Below are 27,079 nucleotides of genomic sequence, written 5' to 3' on the forward strand. Positions count from 1 at the left end.
TCACTAGATGGCAGTATTTGCAACCACAAAAACGAAAGGTTTTTAAGTTATTATGTTATTCCGAGTGAATTTTGAAGCAACATTCCTGACATTAATGGAAAGTTTCGGCATTGAATCCAAGATGTATATTGACAGCACCCCATTTACTTCCCTCAGTTTATCTTCTCCGATACATGCTCACCTTTGATGATAATAAGTGGATCTGCCATTCCTGGATGGCAGGTTTCTGATGGAAACCTTGTCATGTTGGATCTTGTTTTAACACTGCAGGCTGCTGGACATGGTAGAATTTACAGTTTAGATTATGGACCCTCATACCACTATAATGTCTATTCCATGATGAGGATGGGGCTCTGAGGATGCCAATGTAATAGTGATAATGACAGACTCCCTGCAGTGGAAAACCTTTTGCAGGACAAAGACACAGCCACAGCTGTATGATCACTTAGACAGAAGAAAAATAACCCGGAGGACATGCAGGTCCTCATCAAGCTCAGGACACTGACCTACTGGTAACTATACTGGTACCAGATACATGTAGTTTAGTGAAAAAAACTTTTATTTAATGATTTAATAATGAGAATGTTTTTCAAAATTAGGCCTGAAGCTCATTTCTGTATGAGACAGTCCTTGCATGCTAACATGCTAAGCTAAGATGCTAAACATGAACATTATACCAGATAGATGTCAGCACTTCCTTGCCTCTGTGAACATGTAATTGTTCGCAGTAAACACGTCTTTCACTTGTTTCCCTTGATTCAGTCTGCGGTCTGATGTTTGCCACTTCTGAGAATCAAATAAAAAAAAATCTTTTCAACCATTGGTTTATTATTTCTGCATCAAACACCAGAATTTACTATTGTGAATGTGCAGATCTGCAGCATTTAAGGACAGTCTGTAAGTTGCTGGTTCAGCACTGAATATTCCATCTTTCCTAAAATGCAGTAGTCCAGTGAAAAACAGCCACATGGAATGTTCAATTCTATATTCTGATCTACATGTAATCACATCTGTGGTTGAGATTATTGCATGTATTGGACATATGTAGGTGTTTGCAAACTTCACAGTTGAAAATCTGCAACAACAAGATAACTGTTTACATTCATAGATTTCATGTGGGAAAAAATACGCATTGGAAATGACTTGTAGACCACTGTGAACATCAAGAAGTACTGCAGGAAGTCCGACCAGTGTGACACTGACCACACCTCCAGAAATTGTGCCTGCTTATGAATATTATCAACAGCTTTCTTTGTGAAACCTTTACAATGCACATACAGACACAGTACATAACTATGCTAACAAAAATAAAGAAACTCGGATCATCTAAAATCTACACACAATCGTATGTCTTCAGATTTAAGTCTCTGTTGTAAAGATCTTGCAAAAATACATTCAGAATACAATCATCAATTAAAGCTGCGTAAAACCTGCCGATGAGCTGGCAGCAGTCAGGAAAACGGTCTGAGAGCGGAGGCAGGCCTGTGGCTGCAGCTTTAACACAACACCCCGCAGCCTTTCCACACAATCAGAGACACATCACACCATTTACATCATCAGGTTCATACACATCACTATCTCACAGCACTGACACAGAGTATTACCCAGGTACACAGTTACACACTAATAAAGTGGTGATTACATGAGTATAATAAGCACTATGCATTACAGATATTTAGGTATTATATAATTTGTTTAAACATTACTAATATAGTGCTCACACACGCACGCACACCCACACACACACATGACATTATGATGGAGGAAGCAGTGACAGAAAGCAAAGCACAGCTGACTGCAGAGCAGGGGAGCTCCTAACAGAAGCCTGAGCTTTGAGCTGTTCAGGGAGCAGGTCTACAGCAGGCTGTCCAGGCTCTTCTCTGACCTCTCCTTGTCCTCAGCATCAGTAGGCGGGCTGTATTTTTCATTGTGTTGCTGCAGGATGGTGACGATGTCGTGGTGCCCGAAATGAACCGCTTCATCTATCGGCGTGTTGCCCCACCTGTACAAAGAAACCATTAAAATGTGTGTTATTGATCTTATGTGTTAATTGACTACCACTGGTTTCACTCACTATCTAAATCATGAATGGATAGCAGCATGTCATTAATACAAATTCCCAGGACTCATCTGGCTTCTGTATCAGTAAATTGGTACGTTCGATCTATTGACTGGATCAGTTCTGGGAGTATTATTATTATTATAAGCTGTTGAGATGACTTACCTGTCCACAGGTCCTGGGTTCACCTTGCAGGCCTCCAGCAGGAAGCGCACCACGCTTATGTGTCCTGAAAACAGAGCAGACCTTAGGAATACTTCTGTACGCAAATCTGATCTGGAAAAGGCTTTTTAAATGAATTTAGACTGAGCAGACTTAAAACATTATGTATTTTCTTGACCTAACCATACTATGGTAAAATATAAACATATAAAAAGATGAGAGTCTGGGCATGTTCCATAAAAATCTTCCATTTAACCAAAAGATCATGCTTCAATGTGATTTACTGTCTACATCTTACCTTCAGCTGCTGCCACATGGAGGGCTGTCCTACAGTCGTAGTCCCTCTGCTCCATGTCCATGGATGACAGCGCAAACCTACACACAAAGGCTGTGTTTTACCTTTGTGTGTGTACTCAGGTGTTGCTTTTTTCATTTTAGAAAAATAAATTTGATTCAATTTTATCAGCCAATATCCCTGCTTAAGGTTAAAGACAGAAAGCGTGTCTGGTCCTGTAGTCTGATCATCACCATACCTGAGTCCCACTATACTTTTAGCTGAAATCTGTCATGCAGCTTGTCACTACATTAAAGTACACGAGGAAGAGACTCTACAGGTAGAACCAAACTGAATTTATCATGAAAAGTTATGCGTGTGTGTGAGATGTTCACCTCCTCAGTGCAGACACATCGCCTGTGTAGGCTGCAAACAGCAGATTGATGACAGACTTGACCTGCAGAGGGAGACAGAGACAGAGGTTTTGCAGAGGGGTGTCAAAAAGGTCACCACTCTCACTACCATTACCAAATTAAACTATAATCTAAGTGCCAGTGGCAACAATGGTTGAATTACTTCTAAATCAGGGGCATTCCTTTGCATATATACTTATGAATCAGTATGTGAACATATTTAAATGTACTAAATTATCCAGGGTGCTTGCCTGCTATTACTAATCTATATGGCTGAGGCAGAAATCCCCACTTTGATCTACACTTACCATCAAACAGGAGTCAAACACTTCCTACGAACAAAATTTGAAAAGTTTATACAAACAAATGTGGAAAAAATATAACTACAAACAGTATATATGTAAAACTGCAGTATAATGGGATTAGAATTTAGGCTGCCATTAACTGTTCTGACAGTCCAAGCCCAAAGATGTTCACAAAGAAGAGAGTAGCAAAGCTACAGCTAGTTAATGGTAGAATAAAGTTATTTTGAAAGGGTTGCAGAGGATCAGAGGGAACAACGAAACTCAGCAGAAAAATGTTAGAGCAAAAAAATCCATGCAATATTCATCAAGATTACAGCATGCACAGCTAGTTCTGCTGCACTACATCCGACCAAACACCACACAAACAAGTTGCCGATAAGCAAACACAGCAGCCACACTGTCAAGAATAACATAACACTTAAATCTCACTAGCTGATCTCTAGCTGTTAAGCTTCTTACTTTGTGGCATTTAATTACTTCTATTAAAGGAGGTGCATGTGGAGCAGGCATCCAGTTTTTCAGGCTGGTACAGGCTGAGACACAGGGCAGATGCATTCGCTGTTGCAGAAACTTTGTAACATGTAATGACAGTCAGCCACACAAGCTTCAAAAGTGAAAGGAAAAACAAGTCCAAGAGCAGCACAGTGTTCTCTGATCTGCTGTACGTCTGTGTTTTGGTTAGAGGTTTTGCATTTTCCTGTAAAAAGTGAAGAAAGCCATTTAATCTCAAGATCTTGACCTTGCTCACAGGGACGTAGTGAAACCAGTGTAAGGCTTAGTTACCACAGCCAGTATGTATCTATGAGAGACATGCTGGCATACATACACCTGTGGCCATTACACAAACTGCTGTCAACATCCTCTTGCAGGCAAAGTATCTGTTTAGTTGTTTTACAGACGCCCTGCTCGAACTATACAGAGATAGATTTCTATAAAATTCACTCTTACATTATCTTAACATCTTAAAGTTACACATAATTATAGGTGTAACAAATTTTGAGTGACAGGAGGGTCCTAAATCAAATAGTCCAATTTCATACAACTGCTGCAGTAAACCAGGTTTCTTCTGAAAAAAGGCTGACGCAAGAAAAATGATGCTGGTTGTTGATAATGAACAGCTGTGAGAGCAGAGGAGGAGATAAAGGTAATACTGCTTTATTTGATTTTTTTATATATATATATGTATACATGGGACATTAAAGCATGAATCATGTCACTGTCATGTCTGCAAGCCCACCACAGCCAGAAGAGCTCAGCTGTGTGAAGAAAGAAGTTCATGTCGTGGTGCCGACTTCTCCTTCAAGCAGACAGGACAGTTGATGAGTTTATGGAGACTTAACATACTGAATTACAAAGAAACGCGTTTAACAGCTTGGAACTGTATGGCTTCGACTGCATGTTTTTCCAATACTTGGCCTTCCTGGATGTTATTTTTCCAAGGAAAGGTTTATTCAGTCTTTCAACTGTAGACTTTGGCTGAGAGATTCAGCTTGTGTGTTCAAATACCTCAAACAAAATGTGAGAACCTTACAATTCCAAGGCCAAACTTCGGAAAGATGTGTGTCTTTTACATCAGATTCTTTTATGTTCAAAATGCAAATCAACACAAATGAAGATGTGTGAAAGGAAATCAAATGAAACAGACATGGGATTTAAAAGACATTTAATTGATACAAAAAATATGCATGCAAAATGAACCCATACATGACACGAGCCATAAAAATCTGATGATTTACATAGAAACAGTGGTAACTGCATTCAAAAGCCCCGTCATCATGAATTTAGTTCTAACAATCAACAAACTGAGGAATGACAGAAGGTAGATGGAGAGTGAGATGAGGTAATCAGTCCTCACAAGTTGAAAGAGGTTAAATCGGCGTCCTGTCACTGCTGGTCTGGTTCAGACACTGTGTTCTAGAGTTTGTGCCAGTGAGGGGAGAATGACTCTGTAGCAGCAAAGAAATAAAGACTCACACATTGTAAGAGATCATAGACCAACTCCCCTCAAACCCACACACACACACATGTCACTGACATGCTAGAGGAAGGGAGGGATCCCACCTTTTACTTCATTTGGGAGAAATAAATGCTGACTAAGCATGTACCTGTGCAGTCTATGACCACCATCAGGCTATAACGAAACATTTTAACAACACTGTTGCTGATTTTGTTATAAATCAGCATCTTGTGTAACTTCATTCATTAATTATCAATGTGTAATATGCTGCTGCTGAGCAGGGATCACAGGCAACATTAAATGTTCAATAATGAGCAGCTCACAGCACTTTAGGTCTTATGAACTGCCAGAAGAGTATTTGACATTTATATTACATTTCACAATTTTGTTCCTGAGTCAAAATGTGTCAATTAGCCTACATTTTAGTGGTTATATAAGCCTTTAACAGGATATTGATTCTCCAGACTTTTCTATTACCCATTTGTTTGGTAGATAAAATCTATTGCTATGAATCATATCAGCTGTACTGAAAGACTGACTTTAGAAAATACTTGAGGAAATGAGTTGGATGTAGTTCAAGGTTTTCTGGGAGTGTCAATGAAGACTGAGGCTTTTGAATACTTCCACATAATGATGCTAAGTAGGTGAACAAAGAAAAAAACACAGTTAAAAACAAAAGAACACAAATAACAGGTTTCTAACAACAGTAGTAACATGCTTACTGGATGCAGTTGTCGCCTGTCAAACACAGCATACCAGTTGTACAGGTCTGACAGCGACTGAGTAACAGACAGATAAAACTCTCCTCCCAGTATACCGTCACAGTAGTGTGACATGCAAGGCATCTGCTGACATGACATTCATGTGCAAGTATCTCCACTTCCTTGGAGGAGATCATAGAAATTTGGAACGTCTGAAGTGTATCTCACACACACGCACGCACACACACACACACACACACACACCCTGCCCTGCTGCTGAGGATCCTCATCTATGTACAGGAACACTCCTAAAGGTTATATGCACCTGCTGCTCTGCACATTCTGAGGTACAGTCAAATATGTGTATAGGAAGACAGGCTTAAGAGAAATAACACTTTGAGATACAATACTGAGCATGTTTGCACACTGATACTTCAAACTGCTGCTGAGCCACAGCGGTTTCTGTGTCAGTAACTTTGGCTGAACCGCTAAACGGCTAAAAGACACTTGCTCACAACACACCATCTGTTCTATTGTAGCTTCCTCACTAAAATACAGAAACGCTTCCATCCAACAAATTTTCTATTAAAACATCATCATGTAAGAACCATTCTATTCCATCTTTTAATCTGGACTCCAATGTTTGGATACTATTTTGCAGTTTTTACATATCAAGAGGGATACTAAACCTCCTACAAGCCTGATATCTGTATGTCCTTCCTCATACAGGTCAGCCAGAACAATAAAGTTTTATCTTATTTTATCTTAAAATCATGCATTAAACACATACACTACAGAGGAAGGTGGATATGCTGTATAACTGAAAATACATTATAATACTCAGCTGTGCTGCAAATTGGACCCTCTTACACTCTGAGAATTGCAGTTAAATAAGTCATTCTGGTTTAGATAGCCTCATGCTATCTCAAGGGAGAACCCTCAAACAACAAATATTTAGCTTTGTTTCCTGGTAGTTCTGTAAATAACCCCCTGCTGCAGCTCTGGAATATAGTTTTTGTGGGAGTTTTAGACAGTGGTATTTATTTTCTATCTTCTGTGTACTAAGTAGATTGGCCGTTAGCACATATAATTAAATGCATTTACAAATGCCATTGTGCTAAATGATTTGATGTGAATAAGTTTAAAGAATGTGCATGCAAGTGCATACAAATCCCCATTTTTTTGTCTTGTCAAAGGCCCGTAATAGTATCAAGCTTAATAAAGGTAAGAATTAAATTTTTTTATGTATTTAATACATTCATGAGAAAGGTAGGTTCATTTCTACACAAAGGCATCTAGTTAAACACAGAGGATGGGTGTGCACTGTGTAAACACAGCTGGAGTTGGAATGCAGCCCAGATAGATCCTGTTTACGAACCCTGCACTCTCCTGCAACTTTTTTCTGCTAAACAGCGACCTCTGTGGCCACAGGTGGTAATTACAGGGGCTCAATATTTCATATGTGAAGGGTTATCATCATATTAATATAAACCAACAATTTTACAGTCTACGACAACAACTATTGACACTGATGTATGAGAGGGCCTGATGTCAAATAGGATTTTGTGAATGCACTTTCTAGTGCAGACATTCATTTTTCTCTGCCTAATTGCAGAATTATATTACTAAATAATTAGTCTCCATTTTACCACCACGTTTGAAATCTTTTGAGAAAGACCTGAGCTGGCTTCTTGCTATAACTTACTGAGACCCATGATATACTGCCCTTTAAGTGCTACACATTCTCCCAGGAGATGGCATACGTCCCTGTAAATCTGAAGCCGTTTTAAAAGGTGAAAATAGTTGCACCCGCCTTCATGTACACACACACGACCAACAAACATTGTATGAGGACTATTCAGACCTATGCAATGTGTGCGGAGCATTAACGCCACTCTCACCACCACCAGCTTCATAGTATACTCACTAACCTAGGCGAACAGCAAAACCAGCCACACAACAACTCCTATGATGTTAGCTGAAGAGTGGACGAAAACAAGCAGCCTCAAATTTAGTCTGCTGGCTCAGTTACCTCCACTCAACTCCTCTGAGTTTTTAGGAAGAGATAAATTGTGTATGTGATGAGATGTATTGTGTCATCAACCACATCAAATCAGCCACAAATATTAACTCGATTCAAGTTGAAAGCATCTACTGTGTGAGGTTCCAACTAACCTTAATGATGTCTGAGATGTCTGTCAGAAGGTTGAGAAATGCTGCACTATAGTGGCAGTGACAAAAAACAGCTTTCACATTTTGGGTTGATTTTTCTTTCCAAGGTCCAGCAGGTTAAGATTTTAGGCAAAAAGACCTGCACTTCAGCCCATGCATTCAATCCTGTCTGATATGTTAGTAATATTCTGTTTTTAACCAAACATTTTCAAATTCCCACAAAATGGGGGACTTACTGTGAGCTACAGCTAGGAGGCTAACTGTATATTTAAAGACTGCTGGTTGTACTGAAGCTTCAAACATGCGAACACACTCATACATGATATTTTTAGTCGTTTTTAAAAAACTAAAAACTGAATTTCAAATTCCCCAGAAGACCCTATCCAAAGGAAACAAACAAGAAAATCTTTAAAAAAACAACCTCTGAGATGAAAGAGCAACATCACCGCCCTTTAGATCTAAGGCAAAGAGCAGGAGTAGATTCATTTGGAATTCAAAGTGAAATGAAACTCATTCCAGCGCAAATAAAGACACAAAACAAACAGTTTCCCAGTCCATCCACATAGTAACCACTTTACAAGCAATAAATAATCCTCTATAATTCATATATATATATGTGTGTGTGTGTGTTGATAGTAAAAGGTGAGGAAAGATGGTGGTGTTGTAGCGGGTGTCCTTTTCTCCTCCCCCCCAAGTTTCACTCTGTGACATTGTCCATCCTATACACTACAGTGGTGGAGCTGTCCTGGTGCGACTCAGTGGGAGAGACTTTTTTCCAAAGAGGGGCTTTGAGAGCTAGCTCCTGTTGGAGGCTCTCATAATCCATGGGTCCGAAGGATTGCTGCTGTTTTAATTGACACGAATAAGAAGTTAGTGTCGCTCTTTCTGGGCGTGTGCTCTACTTTACATCTGTTTGATCTGGTTACCTAGATCAGTGTTTCCCAACCTTTGAGCCCCGGCACATATTTACATTAAAACAAAATCCCACGGCACATCATTCCCCCATCAATTTAACCACAGTACAACAAAAGTCATTTAGGTTACCTTTTTACAGAATGGGTATATATATTGTTATTTTATTACACTAACTAAATAGCCTTATGTTATTTACCTAATTTACGACATGTCATTTCTGTCTCTACAGTCTGATGGTTATGAGTTTACACTTGTCTGCTCTCTGTATCGCGCACAGCGGAGTTATACGTCCCCCCTACACACACACACACACACACTGAATGCACTAAGTTAAACTAGCAGCCGCGCTCCCAGACCAAGACAATACATGCGGCATGCACCAACACTAAATCAGTTCACTTATCCAACACTAGGGGGTATTTGATTGTTCTGCCTGTCATACTATGTTGCTGGCATAGATAGATAGACAGATACTTTATTGATTCCTGAGGGGATATTCAGGAATTTTCCACGCCACACCTTATAATCTCTAATGTGACTCTAATGTGCCGTGGGCGGCATACTGGTTGAGAAACACTGACCTACATACAAGTCGTCCAGCAAACTAACAATATCCACCCATTTGCAGCAAATCCCAAAAGGTAGACATCCCACCCAAACATAGAAGAGACATGAAACAAGTGATCCTATTTACATTTTTATCTGACATGTTTTTTTTCCACTTTAGCACTGCATGGAGTTATGTAGGTCATTATGTTCATCAACAGCTATCAATCAGGCACTGCAGAATGCTACCAGCTGTCATCTACAGTAACCTGCTGCATTGCTGAAATGAGTCTTTGTGTGTCCTTACCCGCTGGTCTCCTCCCTCTCTGCGAGGATCATGCTTTTTAGTGAAGTGCCTCAGGTTGTCATAGTTGTGGAAGTTGAAAAGCTCCACCAGGTCCTGGAATGAAAATCAAAGTGGCAGTTCTGATAAATCAGTTCAAGTTCAAAAGTGAACTCTGTACACTCTGTATCCAATGAAGCATTTTTTGGAATAAACAATTATTTAGAAGACAACAGATCTGTTTTAAAGGCTGCCTGTTATTAATGTGAGCTCAAACACTAAATGCACTTCTTTGATCGCTGCTATGTAAAAAGATGAATAACTGTTTTCGCCATCTCCTGCCCTGAACACTGCAGCAATGTACTTGTCTTTTCAGGCACACGACATACCGTGCAAAACTGTATCCCTCTGACCGAGTTGCCCAGCTTGTCTAGTGGAGGCGACCAGCACATAATTCCCATCACATTGGGCACAACCAGCAGGATCCCCCCTGATACTCCAGACTTGGCAGGCAGACCGACCTACACAAAGACAACAGTGCAGTTACACAACAGATCAGCTGAATTATGGTTCTGTCAGTGAAGCTCAGGATGATTATACTGCCTAATTTAGATTTTATTGGTTTGATCCCGAGTAAATGGTTTACATGTAAGTAAACTCTACTAAGAAACATTACTGCAACAAAGCAATTAACACTGTGATCATGGAAATCACTGCAGTAATAAACCTCACATGAAACAACTAAAGGATAATGTACAGACATTTAATTATAATATACCATGCTACTACTTGGAAATAGAGAATATATGTTTTGGTTCCAACATGCATTAGGACAGAGTATAATACAAACACTAGCAAAGCTATACACATAAAAATATAAATGGATAAAAGGGTATAACAAGCCTATAAGCATCCAGTTTTGGCTCATATTTGTATGCAAGTACAAATGTACATTTACTTACATGGAAAGCAAACTGTCCTGAAAAGTCGTACATGCCGCAGGAGTGCATCAGACTGAGGGTGTTCCTCACTGCCTCTGGGCTCAGCACACGCTCGCCTGTGATTGGACAGATCCCGCCATTGGCCAAGGTGGCCGCCATTACACTGGCGCTTTCGCAGGTCACCTCAATGGAGCACAGCTGGAAGGGTTCCACAAGGACAATAATATCACAATTGTCTGTGACACCAGGTATGAAAATGAGGCGATTATGGGGCACCTTTAACACCAAGCCAAATGAAGGAATATCTTTAGGAGAATTTTTGTTCAGTCTAAATTTAACATACAGATGTTTACAGCAGTACACAGCAGTTAAGCAACTATAGTTGTCCTCGATAAATGGTAGGTTGAGTATCATTAAGTTAACATGGTCATAAAGGAGGGAAACATGACAGAAAGAAACCAATGGGTGACTAGAAAAACATTTAAAAATACTTATACGGAGAGAAACACTGTATTTGAGTTACACTGACTTGAAAGTACAGGTCCAGGACAGATGTCATATCAGTACCCTCTGGGAAACACTGCCAGTAAACAAAAGAAAAACAAGAGGAGATGCATGTTATTCATGAGATCAGAGATTGAATCACTTTTTATAGCAAGACCACTTCTATATAACATGTCGTATACTATTATAATTGGTATGTAATCAAAGGTTAAGTAGTTCCTGGGTACTATACAAATGTAACGAGATGGTAGGAGAGCAGGGCATAGTCCCTCTACTTAGCTTTGCTCTGTTTTGCTCTTCACATTATTAGTGCGGATAAAGACACATTAGAAAAGCTGGTACAGCTGTATGACTAAAGTTCAAACCTTCTTTTCTTTCAGGTAGTAGCCGATGGCAAAGTTTCTGTCCCCTGACTCACGCTCAGATTGGAATCTGTCAAAGAGCAGAGAACTCTCATTACATAGAGGAAAGAAATGTTTGCACTGTGTGTGTGTGTGTGTTTGCACTTTTGTGTTGGAATTGCATGACCCCACCTCTTATGTGTACAGTACAACCATGCTATCATGTGATGCTACTGCAACCTGAGCCCCCATGTTTGATTGTTTCCCAGAAAACATTGTAAGCATGTAACGCTGTCATAAATCATGCAAGTGACCTTTACAGCACAGATGCCTGTTCCAGTCCTCATCCACAGTTGCATAAAAACGTGAATAGCAAGATCCTGGATTTACTTTGGCTGCTATTGTTTAAAGTGGTGCGCAAGACCACAGAGAATTTAGTAAATGTAAATATAATTATTGCTTTTCCAGGGTAAACCACAACAAAAAGAACCTATGATTTTGAGGGACTTACGTGGCATTGCTGAAACCCACATATTCATTTCCGGCCATCTTTTTCAGAAAGTTCATGATCTGGAGGGAAAACAGAGACATAGGAATCAAAGTGACCAACAGTGGTTCATGGTATAAAGTTAGCTCCATTTCCAAACCACAATACTGCAGGAGGCAAGTATTTACACTCCAAGGGTCATACTTAGTGACAGTGGGCCAGCTCGACATACTTAAAGCACCTTACACAATCCATGAAACAGTACACAACACAAAGTGTGACACCAGGACATAGCTGTAAAATTAACTGAACTGACTGGATGTTCACTCACATATGCATAAACTGTGAGCATGAACAGATCATTGACTGCAGTTCATTTCAGTTTAACTGTTAACACTTTTTATTCTGCTGAGTCCTAAAAATTAGAAACTTAACATGCAATTTTTGCGACAACATTGTCCATCAAAACAAAAAAAACAAGCACTTTTATAACTTTTTTGAGGACATCCACATGAAGGAAAGATTATAATCATTTGAAGAAAAAGCAGTAGCTAAGTAAACACTTCTGACTCCAGGTCTAATACTTACATAGTCAAATTTTTCTGCGGTGCTTGCACTTTGCTGTGGAGAGAACAAAAGAAAAAAAACACACTTTTAGTACAGCGTATTCACAAAGAGACTTTACAGGGGACAACAACAGCATCAAATAAGGCAACAGTAAAATGATAAATGTTACTGCTGATAAATTCAACTACAGAAATAGCAGGAGTGGATAGATTTTATTACAAGTAAAATGTACAAATCACATGAGCTTTGCCAAGAGGTATTCGAGTAAATAAATAATATTAATACTATTGGCTGATGCAATAGGTTACAAAGAAGGAAGTGTTTTAGAGTTAAAAGGAGATTTAGTAGTTGTGTGCATTACCAGAAATCAGTGAGTCCATTAAAAAATGTCTCACTATTATATTTCAATTTAGAATTCAGTATTATCTAATGTAATGTAATGTATATAAATAAGTAACAGCCCTCAATGTGTGCAGGTTTCTTTAAATGTGACATGCATGAAGACCTGGGTGTGTACAAGCTAGTTTGTAATATGGGTTACCATAATGCAGATGAGGTTGTGTATGTGTTTGAAGATGTGCATCTACTATAGGTGAAAAGATGGCATCTGTGCAAAAAGGAAGCCATCAAAACAGAGGAAAGTTAGGAGGGGAAATACGGAGGAAGCGTCTTCCTCTGAGGATAGAATTCACAGCTCGGTGTGCATCTTTAAAGTTCACAAGTTCACTGACGCTGCCTAGTTCCAGAGAGAAAACACAGCAAAGACAAACACATGCACATTTAAAGTGCTGTATTTGACATAGATTCCAAATAGTAAACTACTCATTTTTAATATTACTGGTTTTGTATAGTATATTTTAAGCTTTGACCTAAACTGAACAGAAGAAAAAACTTGCATTAATGGAGGTGTTAAAGAGTCACTAAATGGGGTTTCTACAGAACTGATTGGAGGAGAAAAAGAGAAGAGAGGGGGGAGGGGGATCTGGGAATTGGGAGAGAGTGAGGAGATAAGATATGGAAAAGGAAGAAAAAATTACCAACGTCATTTGACCTGCAGCAGCAGTCATTATTTCCCACAGTTCCTAAGTCTGGAAAATATGCAACATACAAAAACAGCAACAACATGTAGCCTTCAAGCACCATGTAACAACAGTTTGGAGCATACTTCCATGCTAACCATCCCAGAGCTTTCCTATAAAGTTAAAAAGTAACTGAACAAACGGCTTGACATTTGTGCTTCGTTCAAAGAAAAAAGCAACACATTAAAAACACTGGTGACATTGGTGAGCTGATGAGGACACAGACACACATGATCTCAGCAAACATGAGGTGTTTGTTTTGTAATGTATGACGATGAAGTAACCCTCTAAACTAACTAACCTACGCAACTGCATGCACAGGAGCACTAATGAAAGGCGCATATCTCTGAGAATTGACCGAGCAGATATCTTAAAACAGATTACTTATCAATAATGCAAGTTCTCTGTTTTTCATTAAATAGCTCCTGATAGTAGGAGGAAAATTGTGAACGTCGTTTTATTCTGACAGTGAGGCGAAAAGAATGCTAACATTACCTAGTCTGTGTAAGTAAAGCTACATTGCTAAGCTGCTTTATTTAAGGCTCTAGCACAAGTTTAAAAATAAAATGCAAATACCTACAATATACCTTTTTAAGATTCAGCCTTATACTATAATACCATGTAGATGCATTAGATTTGCACACTATGGCACATTTAAAGCTCACCAAGACTTTTGTGGTTTAAGATGGACTTGATGGAACCATTTTATTTACCAAACAAAAATTTAGTAGAATAAATCTGTTTCTCACATAGATATTCACCAGATGAAGAAAATCTAACATTGCTATATTTTTGAGCCTGTGATGGAAGATTTGTATTTTTAAATTCCTGATTAGCTGTTTCTCCAGCTCCAAAATATTTGAACATGTTTCGGCTCGCTTAACGTGTACAAAGCAGCTTAGACTGTATAAATGTATGAAATGATTACATACAAAACAACATTAATATTCCAACATTAAGAGATGGGTTTCTGTATTAACTGTATCCAATGCCATAAAACTGTCACGATGTTCCCTGAAACTTTGTTAATCTGCTGTTTAATGCTTAGCTGACAGCACCCAGCAAGTTTTTCTGTTTTTGTCTTGTTTTTTTACAGGGTCTTAATCATGTTGTATATTTAGCAGTTTTAACATTATGTAATGAGAGGAATAAGAAATCTGAAGAGAGCAAATGATTTATCAGAATGTTGAACTACTCCTTTAAAGGGGCCAAATTGATCACTCTTATCCGTAATCACTGATAATGTAACGTGATGTGATGTTTACTCTTCTTTCTACCTTGGTGGCAACTGTCCATCTTCATCTATATACTGACTATATATTTATTTTAAATATTATAGAATAACAGTCTAGTTCAGGTGTTTAGGGTTATGTTCATGTAACAAAAGCAGATGATTTCTCTGTAATCAGATCAAAAATATCTGCCAATGCTATTTTAAAATGATGACAGTGAACAAACCATGATGACAACAATAATCAAACTTATAGGGAATGGAGGTTCATCACCTTGTAGTAGACCCTGAAAACACTGAGAGTTAGACCTTTGTCCAGTTCTTATAAACACAAAAGATCCAAATGGGAAACAAGATCCAACAGGCCACATGCTTTAGCATGCCCCTTCATATACAGAGATAAGTTTGCATAAGTCAGAGTTGAATGACTCCATAATGACCTTTCCTGTATAGATTGCGTCTTCATAAAGTCTACTAGAACTATAAATCACACCCCCGGGCGTTGGTGGTACATTGTTTTCTAAAATAGCTAATGAATGCCCCAAGAACACATTGGTCATCAAGGTTCAAAGTCTAAATGCTTCAGACTGAAACAGTGCATAATAAAGGTCACCTCAAGGACAGCTGTAAATACCAGTCCTTAAAGTTTCTTACAATAAACAGGTGTTTCAAAAATCCGCAAGTCAATATATGTAATAGCAAAAAACAAACAAAAAACAGCATTGCTGTGTAATGCTGAACAACTGAGCTGGCACACAGTAGAAGTGCTATACATTCCTCCTGTGTGAGTATGTGTGTTTGTGTTCATGTTCTAATAATTTACTGCTCTCACTAGTTACGCAAAGAGACCTTAGTAGGGTTATAGAATTAAAAATTAACTTGTTAATGATCATTAACAGCTACAGAGTGGAGAACGTAAAAGCCTATCAACACAGCTGGCATTAAGCCAGGTTTAATCTCTCCTTTGTTATGGGTGAGATGTTGTGATATGTTGGATAAAGGGTAGCTCATCACTCAAATTATCAAACTAAATTAAGTTACCAATGACAAACTGAGTGGCACCACACTTAACAGTCTGTTATAATCTGACATCTTATCTGACATCTTGATCACCTGAGTATTGTTGGTCTGCGTGCACCTGCATTTGAGTAGCTCTCTGTATGGGTTATTCTTAGCTAGGAAAATAACAGCATGTGTGCTGAGGCAGCTAAGTGCCCTTCAGGAAGGTTTAGCACAAGTCTTAATCACCACAACAGGCCACATCATAGTGGACTAAGGTTGTGACCCAGAAATACTTCAGACTACAGTCAAGAGTCATAAATACAGTCTCAAACACTATAGAGTCTCCAGTTAATGTGGGACATTCATATTGTCTGATTAAATGGAGAGGGTGTTAAATCATTAACACTGTATTATTGTGTGTCTACATGAGGGTGTTTTGTTGCCTTATCTGCTACAAATAATTATGTAAACATTCTTTGCTTGATAAAAGAGTACAGTGATACACACCATGCAGGGCATTTTCTATCTAAAGTTTCAGAGGAAATGACACAACTAGGTGTGAAAAAACACAAGAAGAAAACAGTGTGACAGCTTACCTTTATCAATGAAGTGCAAACAATAGCACCAGCATTCACCATGGGGTTATGGGGCTTATCTGCAAAACAACAAGAGCACAGTTAGTATGCTATTATAGATTAGAGTGCTATCTGAGAGCTGTGCATATAGACAAATCAAACAATAAGAATTGGTAGAACAAACATTGACTTAAAATATCAGGGATCTGCATGTAGTTGTGTGCTGTCTTTATGTACACATACACGATAGCAGCAAAATTCATTATACTGCATTATAAAGTTGGAGTGTTCATGTGGCAACGTGTCTTTATATCTCAGGTATGTTAAATGAACCAAACTGAACTTGTGTCTATATCATAAACACACCCACCAGCAGGCATGCCGTGTTTTTCAGTGGGGAAGTGTGGGGGTGGATGTTTATCTGTGTGGCACCGATAGCAAGTGTACTAAATACAATTAAAGCTGCAAGCAGCATTGCGGGCCCTCGCGCACCTTGCGATCCGCGGGGCTATCGCTGTCTTCTCTCCTATGCTCTTGTCTCCCATACTCTCCTGTGCTATGCTCTCCTCTACTCTCATTTGCAGAGGTGTACAACAAACACATATTTACAACCAATCTTTCCTGTTAGCAGTAGGTGGCGCTATGACCGTATCATCCTATTAGTATATATAACTGTTCAGACTCGGGTCCATAGCAGTAGTGTAAGATTTTGGCCACATTGCATAAAGTATATGGGTGGTACTGCATAAAACACAGCGAGTTCCTTTGTAATGGCGAATGGTCAACTTTGAGGCAAATCCCCCGCCACACGGTAATACTTTTGAAAGAGTTTTGGAATGCCTTTGTTCCCTATGGTGTCCTGAGTGGACACAGTGAATTTCAGCTCAATTGCATGAAGTATGTGAGGATTGAAAAGTTTTGTAGCAGGGTCACAAATAGGCAAAAAATGGCCACAAAAGTCAAAATGGCGGACTTCCTGTTGGGTTTGGAGGGGGGGTCCAAGAGACTTTTTTGTGCGTCTTGGGGTGATACACATGTGTGCTAATTTTCATGATCCTGTGTCAAACTGGCCAGCGGGGCTACGCGTTAGGGCAAAAAATACAGGGAGTTCCTTTGTAATGGCGAATGGTCAACTTTGAGGCCACGCCCCCACCACACCGTAATACTTTTGTAAGAGTTTTGGAATGCGTCTATTCCCTATGGTGTCCTGAGTGGACACAGTGATTTTCAGCTTGATTGGATGAAGTATGCGAGGCATGAAAAGTTTTGTAGCAGGGTCACAAATCGCCAAAACTTAACAGAAATTTCAAAATCGCGGACTTCCTGTTTGGTTTGGAGGGGGGGTCCAAGAGACTTTTTTGTGCATCTTGGGGTGATACACATGTGTGCCAATTTTCATGACCCTACTCAAAACAGGCCAGGGGGGCAGGCAGAAAAACCTATGAAAACACAACATTTTGTGTAGCCAGTAGGTGGCGCTCTGTCAAAGCCTCAATATTGTTGTATAGATGTGTTTAGGGTCAGACTCTGATCATACATGTGACATTTCGTACAGATCGGACAGAAAACGAAGAAGTTATAGCGACTTCCTGTTTCCTCTGAAATGGTCAAACTTTGAGGCCACGCCCCGGCCACACCGTCAGACTTTTGTAAGAGTTTTGGAATGCGTCTATTCCCTATGGTGTCCTGAGTGGACACGGTGACTTTCAGCTCAATCCCATAAAGTATGCGAGGCGTGAAAAGTTTTGCAGCAGGGTCACACATCGCCAAAAATGGCCACAAACCTTCAAATGGCGGACTTCCTGTTGGGTTTGGAGGGGGGGTCCAAGAGACTTTTTTGTGCGTCTTGAGGTGATACATATGTGTGCCAATTTTCATAATCCTGTGTCAAACTGGCCAGAGGGGCTACACGTTGGGGGCGCTATAGAGTCATTTTCCTATGTGCGTTTCAAACGTCAGCAAATTTCAAAATTTTTCGGGCGAATGAATTTTTCTACCAAGTTTGGTGAGTTTTTGGGCATGTTAAGGCCCCCAAAAATGCGATCAAAGGGGGGGAAAGAAAAAAAATAATAATCCTAAGGGTTTCAATAGGGCTCTTGCACCATTCGGTGCTCGGGCCCTAAATATAGGTTTTCCACATCCACACTGAAGCATTTATTGGCACACATAGCAGCTCATCATAAACTCTTGAGTGAGCTATAGTCTGGGTTAGGGTTAGGTCTGTAAACCACACACCTGAGAGAAGAAGCTTTCCTCGCTCAGATCACTAAAAGCATGTTCAGCACTTAAATTACATACATTGCGATCCTCTTACACAACAATAGGTATAGGACAGTTCAGGCAAAAACCCAAACGTGTGTCACGGATCGGGGCATGTTTTGAACCCTTCAGGACACGTGCATCAAGTAATGCATGGGGAATTTTTCCTACTAGCACGGAGATGAATGTTACCAACTTGGCGACTCTCTCGCTAAATCTGCGCAACTAGCGACAAATCTACTTTCTCTGTTGACTTTTGGAGACTGAGATGAAAGCACAAACAAACAACAAAAAACACAGTGGTAGTTCGAAACACTTTCAATTCTACAAATTATGCAATGATGTAATTTAGTGGAACAGCCAACGGCTACTGTTATTACTGAGTAGTTGGCAACACTGCACTGGAGCATCTCTGAAGCACTAACAAGCAGTGACAGAATGGAAACTTCAGAGACGCAACAGCAGCAACACAATGTTATATCTTATTCCTATACTAAAAAACCTTGAAGAACCTAGAACAAATTTCCAGGCAGGATGTGACAATATGTTATATGTAATTTCAGCACCAGCTTGAGGATTGTAGAATTTTCACTGACAGCAAGAACTAGTCCTTATTTTGGGTTTCATATCAACATGCTCCTTCACTCACCCCTTTACAAATCTGCCAGCATATGACTCATTCAGTTGGCAGCTCAGTCTGCTTTCATGCTTTCTGCCCCTGAAACTAATTACTCTTGAGTAACTATGTGAGAAGGAAGTGCCAGATTGTCCCACCATACATCACTGGGGTCATTGGGGAATGCAGCACCAGCAGTCTGACAAAGTTAATGTCACTGTTACTATAGGTTGCACAGGAGGATTACTATCTGTTCTCTGATTTATTTGCTAAGAAAACAATATGGGAAGCACCAACTTCCACACAGCTGTGGGCCACTTTTGAAAAGACATAGGGCACTAACTGATCAAACGCACTAACTGATCTACAATGCATTATGTCAAGGGTAGAAAAAAGTGTGTAGAAAGGCTTAATGCAAAAAAATGTACAAGTGAGGAAAAAGAAAACAGAACTCTCACCCTCCTCATTCAGGAAAAGCTTATTAAAGCGGAGGCCGCTGGGTTCCTTTCCAATGAAACTGTGCACATACTCTGTGCTATGGTCATGAACAGCCACGGCATATTTCAGAGGCTTGACACAAGACTGTAGACAGAAGGGAACCTTTGTGTCTCCAACTGTGTGTCTATAACATAAAAAGAGAGCATGTTATCTATGCAAGGAAAGCAGCGTGAGACATGACTAAAGTGTGCTAATTAATACGTAACAGAATAATATACCAGTATTTAGTGAAACTCCAGCCACATAGAAATGACAGAACAGCATGTTATCTTTATGACTCTGTTCCACAAACATACTTACCTGGACTTTTACAATTTCCTATCCGAGACCATCCCGATATTATAACTCTATGCTTAAGATTAGTTAGTTGTTTGCAGGGGTGTGTCTTTTCTGGGAAATCCAAGAGGCTTACATAAGAACTTCTAAAATACTACAATGTCTATAAATTAATGTTTCTTTGAAAACTGTGAGTTACATATCTATACAGCTACATAGGCAACCCAAAACACATAAAATCTGTCCTGTTACCATTCTTTAATGAAATCACTGGATACATTTTGGTAATTATTTAAACCAGGCATGTTTTCACACAGAAATGCTCACAAAAGAAAGATGTTATACTGTCACAGTGCAAATGTTTTGCAGCACAATTCTTATGTTCATGCAGACTTTGACTCACCTCTGTCCATCAACTGTGCAAAGAGAGACCGCCCATAGGTTAGGACTGAATTTGGCAAGTTGAGGAATGTAGTCAGCAACCTGAAAAAGAGGCAAGGTAGGTGAATGAGTGTCAGCACAGCAGCGGTTCACCTGACACCACTGACGTCTGCACAGGCTCAGGCTTCAAAGGAAACAGCACTGACAATACACAACAAGACTGATAGAGGTCAGATCCTCATCTGCAGACGAGAGAAATAATCCATCATTTTACACCAATTTCATGTAATCACTAGCTCCTTTTTTGAAGTCACCCACTGATATTATTAAAGTTAATAGGCCAAATGATATGCAGCAATGATGTGTGTCCCCTGGTGCAGAAAACAATCCTTGAGTCCAGCTGCCTTAATTTAAACTCTTGGACATGACTATGACCTAGATGAATGAGAGCATTCACAGCATTAATTTTGTATCCTGGTATCACCAGACCAAAAAGCAATTATAAATTAGTCTCAGTTAATTTTTAGTTGCCAGGAGGTGTTACCAGCCAGTGCAGACAAAATGGGATATGAGAATCAGGCTCTCACCTGGGTCTTCATCTCTTTTCCTGTGTTTGCAGAGTCCATTCTGCTATCTCTGCATCTCTGCTCTTCTTCCTCCCTATCCTTCTCTCTCCCTGTCTGTATTGTCAACCAGAGGAGATTGTGTGATCAAAACTGATTTCCTTTTACATTTTTCATATTATAGAATCATAACCCAACACCATTTGACCAACTTTTTCCTGTCATTTGCGTCTTCCCTTCACTTGGTGCCACTTTTGTCTTGTGTACTACTCCAAGCCTTACCAGCCTTCAGAACCTTGTGAAAAACCTTTATGAACCCAAGCATGACTCTTCAGTGTGTTTTGGACTTCTTTAGCCTAGCCCTAGTATTATTGGCTCTCCATTTGTTTACTTTGCTTAGACCTTTTTTGTTACCATTGCCACACTGCCGACCTCTGCCTAAATAAAGTACTGTGTTTTGCCAGCCCTGCTGCCTGCTGTCCTGCACCCATGTCTGCCATCTTGGTGAACACCTGACAATCTGAATGCAGACTGAAACCAGGCTGTCAGAACAAACTGATGGTAATGAACCTGTAGGTACCAAACAATAGTTATGATGCACTAAGAAACAGAAAAAGAGCCATGGATCTAAACACACCTGTCCTCCAGTAAGATCTTTGGCACTCTCATATAGCTCATCAATATGGGAGGTGAAAGACTGGAAATCTGGGATGACGAACTTCTTGCGGAAGGCCTGTGTGAGCAGGACAATGTTGCTCTGGACACACCTGATGAATAAACCACAAACAGCATGCTAAAATATTGTGGTTGCATGCAAATGAAGGTAAAGTTTGTCAACCAAGTCTGCAATCCTAAAGTCTGACAAACTTCTGGGAATGTTAACAGAAGTGTATGAAGAAGAAGGTTCACCATGAGGGTTTGTTCAGCTGGATATTTTATGATCCAACATAAAACCATGAAGAGTTGGATCATAATTTTCACAGACTGAAATATATAAGAACAAATGAGTGGTAACCCCCATGATGGATTAGAAGGCACAGAAGTGTCTGTCACATCAACAAATCCCTGAGCACACAAGATGGGCCAAGGCTTACTTTTTGAACAGGTGTCTGTCCAATGTAATGCCATCAGAACTTTTCTTTAGCGTCTCTTTGAGGGTTTCCATGCATTCCTTAAGTCGTGGATCTCCAGTGCGAAGTCCAGTGGCTTTGAGTGCCTAAGTAAAAAAAAAAATATAATAAAGCACATGAATACAAATAAATTTAAGGGATATTTAGGTCAGCTCTAAGGAAACAATGCATCCACAACATGACCACTAAGACTCTTGTCAATGCACTTCCTATAACTGCCACAAGCCACCAAACTCAGCTGAATCTGAAGAACTTACTGAGAGAAATTTGTGAGCAGGGATCTTCTCTTGACCTTCTGCAACTGTGTAGAAGAGCAAGTCCTCCAAACTGGGGAGGATTCCTGCATTTCTCCTCCTAGGTTAGAACAAAGCACAGAATAAAAGATATCAATTACAGTAAAAGAAAAATCTACTTAAAAAAACACACGCATCAAAGAAATCCATTGTATTAAAGTGTACATTCTTCAGTCACACAGTCTGGTGGATATGCAGACTGCCCTTTAACACAAGCTACAATAAAGCCTTTTGCAACCTGTCTTGCCAATGTAAACACAGAGCTTATCTTTAGCTACTGATACGGTTTTATCACATTAGTGAAGGATTTTAGTGACGCATACTAGAAATAGGCAATCCAACTATAAACATTAGCCACAGAGTGGTGTATGCCGGTTTGCACTGTGCAGTAATTAAAGGCTTAATTGTACATATAAAGACAATATTACAACACAGTTTTTTTCCTGTTGGCAGAGCTAACAACCACAATAACAAAATGACAGGTGTTGATCTTGGAGAGAATTATGTAATATGGATTAAAATCCCAAACAAATAAATTTTAAATTTCCATCCAGAGTCGGTGGTTTGGTTTGGAGCAGTGTTAGACCAGGGTATAAATTCCAGGAATTCTCTTGTCTTTAGTCCTGCCCAGGGCTCTGTGGCTCTTGGATTAATAAAGCCAACATCGTGGTGTGTTCACACGCTAGTTGTGACACAGCAGCATAATCAGTGCTGGAGCAAATGCTGCTCATTAGAGAAGAGTGAAAGGTGTGGCAAGATTTTTCAGTTCCAAATACAGACGAAAGCAACGGGGGGGATTTTATGTGCATCTGCAGCCTACATGCAAACTTTTTAGATTTATTGCTTCTGGCATAACCGCTTGCCACATCAGCATTTAAAATTCCAGGGTTCAGTATGTGACTCCTCCCTTTTAGATATGTTCTGTTTCCCACACAGTAAACGCTCCACGCAGAGCCAAGGTAGCGTGCCTGAATGTGTGCAAACAAACCGAGATCAACTGAAATGCTGTCTGTCAGGCATGCAAAATTAAAAGGATGTGTTATTGACCTGACATCTGGCACCACACCAGCACTTTCGAATTGCAGGGTCAATGGATGCACCACAGAGTAGTAAGGCAACAAGGTGACCTGTAGGTGGATCTGATAAGCAAAGGTGGTCCCTGTTTAGAGGTGTGTTTGCATTTCTAGAGTGAGCATTATGTGCTCGAAAATGTGCTTGAGGCAAGCCATATAGTGACTACAAAAACCTCTCAGCATCTGGAGCAAATAAATAAGCACCAAGTGCTTCACAGATGGCGGTATTAAAATGCATTACACAACCACATTTTATAGTTAACTAAAACCAGGTGTGTAATAAAATGCTAGTGTACTTAAATAAAAATGAAAATAAGACTTCAGAGGAAAAATGTGTGTGTGCTTATTGCTTAATGTGAACACTTTTTAAAAAAAATATTTTGTATTCAGGGGACTTTTCAGTAAAAAAAAGATTTGCTCAAGACAAGTTATAGTTCAGTACACGGTAAAAAACAGGTGATATAAGGCCCCAGTAATACTAAGATCAGAGATGAGAAGATCTCAAAGACAGGTGGTGAAGAGGTCAAGTGCTGGTTATACTGCAAAATGTGTGTGTGTGTGTGTAGGGATCACATCAGTGACTTTGCGCCCAGCTTACATTTACTAATACAGTTTGTGTTAATCTTTTCTTTTCTTTCTGTTTCCGTCACATGTATCACAGCAGTCATTTGTCTGTCACATCTTAATCCATTTCACTAACTTAAGCTGTAACTGATCTCATATATTGCTCAAGGCAGCTGTCACTGACCCAAAAAAACATATCTGACAACTTAATAACATAATTGCAATCTCACTTTGTCAGTTAGACCAAACAACACCTCCGCATAACTTTGATTTTTGATTCACAACAGCTCACTTTGCAACATGACATATAACAAAATAAAATAATAAAATCCTTATTAGAGAGTTCACTGAAACACTGCTTATTGCAGAGACTGTTTAGCACTGCATGGGATGGTACTTTGACAAACAGCAACGTTGTGTACATTAGCACCTCTTCGGACCCATATTAATCACAGAACGATTCACAAGTACTGAGAACCGAGCGTTTCCAGGGAGAGTGTTATCTTTCTTTTAACGTGTTTGGACACATAGAGACACCACACCTCATGCTCTGATGAACCCCTCGCTGTGTGTATGCCCCCAGATAACAACTGTTGACATGAAAGCAGCTCAATGCAAATATGTCTACTGCTAATAGCCATGTGACATCACATCACCACCTCATACTTTTCTTGTGCAAAACAGAAACAAAACATTTGTCCTATGTGCTAGTTTAGTTTCTGTTGTTGTATCATGTCTGCCTAACTAAACATACTTAACACTGCAGCTTTAAGAGACACCTAAAAGGACGTTGAACTTAGTGACTTGATGTCATCTCTTGACTTGATGTGGAAACTCGAGAAATTTCCCCCAAAGCAACAGTGGAATGCAGAACTACAAATTGTGCCATGTTTCATCTTTTATCTATAGGATTATTAGAAACAGAACTGTTTCTGGCACGCAGCATGAATCCAGAAATGTTTACTGTACTAATTTTTACTGCCCTGTTTCAAAGAGAAACACATGGACATGGGCACGGCGCAGACAGGAAGCCGCCAGCAAGGAATACAAACTTAAATACTAATAAGGATCATTTAAATCAAAGAATTCATAAAAACTTGAATTAAGTGTTAGGATAGAGTCCTGAGAAACTGTGCAGTTCTGCAAACATAGTCACAGCTTGGTAGAAAAACCTTTGAATGTGAATTTCTGTGATCATGTTAAATCTGTTAATCATTTAAAACACTACAGTAACCTCTTGCTGTACAAATGTTGTGTACAACAATGTGCCTTATTTTATCATTACAAACACTTAGGTTTATCTCTTCTGGTTTCATCTCTTATTCAAATTCTGTGAAAACATAATGGGCTTATTATTTTTGTTATGTTTTATTACTGTCGTGAGAGTCGGTTGAAGCCACAGAGATAGCTGTTGGTCACAGCTGGATTGCTACTTGTGACTCCTGACAGTGTCTGCTTTCTGTCCCACAAAGTGTGTGTGTGTGTGTGTGTGTGCGTGTGTGTGTGTGTGTGTGTGTGTCCGAGGCCTTTATTGTTTCACTTTCAGAACTGTTGCACCCCCTTGCGTGTTTTCTCTGATAGGTATCCCAACAATATTTGCCCGCTGGCTAGGCTAGCTAACATTCCGATTAACTTTGGGTCACTTGACGCGCTGGTATTTATGACGTTGTATTTATATAGGTTCTGGCACAAAGCCAACAGAGGCTGCGCCGGTAAGAACAAGTCACTGATAGCCGCTGTTATATAGCCCAGTTAGCTTGAAACATGTTTTGTGTGAGGTTATTGTGTCTGTAAAATACAATATCGTGTTGTCACCAGTTGGTGATAAATTAGCTAGTTTTTGAGCGCTGCTTAATGCAGTTTTAATACGGCGGTTGACGCACTTTGCATCTGTCTGCGCCTGAATGCGTCATGACTCGTCACAAACGCCGGCCGTACCGTCTCATCGGTTCGGCCGGTCATTCAGAAAGAAAGTTCTTGACACCTACTTGTCGCTGGTTGTTTCGCTGTCGGCACCATCCTTCTTCAGCTGTTCGTCAAGCTCCACAGCAGCACCCTCTGTGTTCGTGCAATAGGGGCGGAACGGGGCGGAAAGGGGCACGGTGCGAAGCGCTGAACGGTGCGCAGCGGCATGGAAGACCTTCAGTTGAGCAGCTCTGGCATCAACGGAGGCGGCGCCGAAGCAGCAGGAGCGTGTTGTTAGCCAGGTATTCTGTCCACAGCCCGGAAAAGGACGCTTGAGGGTGGCTTTAGACAACTCCTTTAGCACTGGTGAAAACCTAAAATGTAACATCTCAATCCTGTCAGACTATGAGAGGAAAAAGTCGTGTTTCTAAACGTATCCGGCTGCAACTACGGGGTTGAGAACGATTCAAACCTCGTTGCTCGACTGAGAGACGATGAGTCACAGACACGCCGGCTTCCAAAAATAAATAGACGCGCACGTCCACGCCCCTCCGCGTTCCTATTGGTGGAGAGGATGTTTGTGACGTCACATAGCCAGCTAATGGCGTGCCCCTTATGTCTATATGGACCCTGACTTTTCTAGCAAGTGTAATTAGTTTGATTGCCATGGCCAATCAATCTATAGCCCTTTTAATGTTGTAACAGAAAAACAACAAAAAAAGCTCTTATATCATATTATGTTGTGATTTTTAAATATATTTACAAATGTGTTAATATGCTGCAACCCTCTAATATAAAAATATAAGTAGCATAACAAAAAAAATATGTGCTGTATGACTGCTTGCTTGGGGTAATTTTATATAATAAAATGTTGGCTATTTACTGTGGACTGAATCTTATCTATCATCACACATGGAATATAGAGCGTCCCTCTACTTTCCTTTAAGACATTCTGCATATTGTACAACACTGAAAAACAAATTTAGACTGAACAAAGCATCAGACAA

At 39.9% G+C, this 27,079-nt stretch overlaps 1 protein-coding gene across 5 annotated transcripts; it reads right to left on the bottom strand.

Moving 5' to 3' along the window:
* Positions 1–780: 780 nt before the first annotated feature.
* On the bottom strand, positions 781–26,582 carry glsb (glutaminase b). Of its 5 annotated transcripts, XM_028394519.1 has the most exons (19): positions 26,156–26,582; positions 22,495–22,591; positions 22,202–22,323; positions 21,745–21,874; positions 21,132–21,224; positions 20,567–20,646; positions 19,848–20,011; positions 16,536–16,594; positions 12,649–12,681; positions 12,085–12,143; positions 11,598–11,664; positions 11,258–11,308; positions 10,750–10,926; positions 10,177–10,308; positions 9,812–9,904; positions 2,891–2,952; positions 2,520–2,596; positions 2,225–2,288; positions 818–2,002 (listed from the first exon to the last, which is right to left on the bottom strand). In XM_028394519.1, the coding sequence occupies exons 1-19, from the start codon at positions 26,458–26,460 to the stop codon at positions 1,855–1,857; spliced, it is 2,013 nt and encodes a 670-aa protein (XP_028250320.1). In that variant the 5' UTR covers positions 26,461–26,582; the 3' UTR covers positions 818–1,854. The 5 variants fall into 5 exon arrangements, with proteins under 5 accessions (XP_028250324.1, XP_028250320.1, XP_028250321.1 ...); XM_028394520.1 differs by lacking the exon at positions 21,132–21,224 and having other exon boundaries at positions 822–2,002; XM_028394521.1 differs by lacking the exons at positions 818–2,002; positions 2,225–2,288; positions 2,520–2,596; positions 2,891–2,952 and adding an exon at positions 4,860–8,887.
* Positions 26,583–27,079: the final 497 nt, after the last annotated feature.

The sequence above is a fragment of the Parambassis ranga genome, chromosome 21 (assembly GCF_900634625.1).
Source record: "Parambassis ranga chromosome 21, fParRan2.1, whole genome shotgun sequence".
NCBI classification, from domain to species: Eukaryota; Metazoa; Chordata; class Actinopteri; family Ambassidae; genus Parambassis; species Parambassis ranga.

What these genes read in the sequence shown, in the direction of transcription:
- glsb (XM_028394519.1), bottom strand. Translation starts at nt 26,460, where the DNA reads ATGTTACATTTTAGGTTTTCACCAGTGCTAAAGGAGTTGTCTAAAGCC. An exon ending in TTTGCACTTCATTGATAAAG is followed by an intron (nt 12,682 to 16,535) that starts GTAAGCTGTCAC and finishes TTCTCTCCACAG; the next exon opens with CAAAGTGCAAGCACCGCAGA. An exon ending in ACTACCTGAAAGAAAAGAAG is followed by an intron (nt 11,309 to 11,597) that starts GTTTGAACTTTA and finishes GTTTACTGGCAG; the next exon opens with TGTTTCCCAGAGGGTACTGA.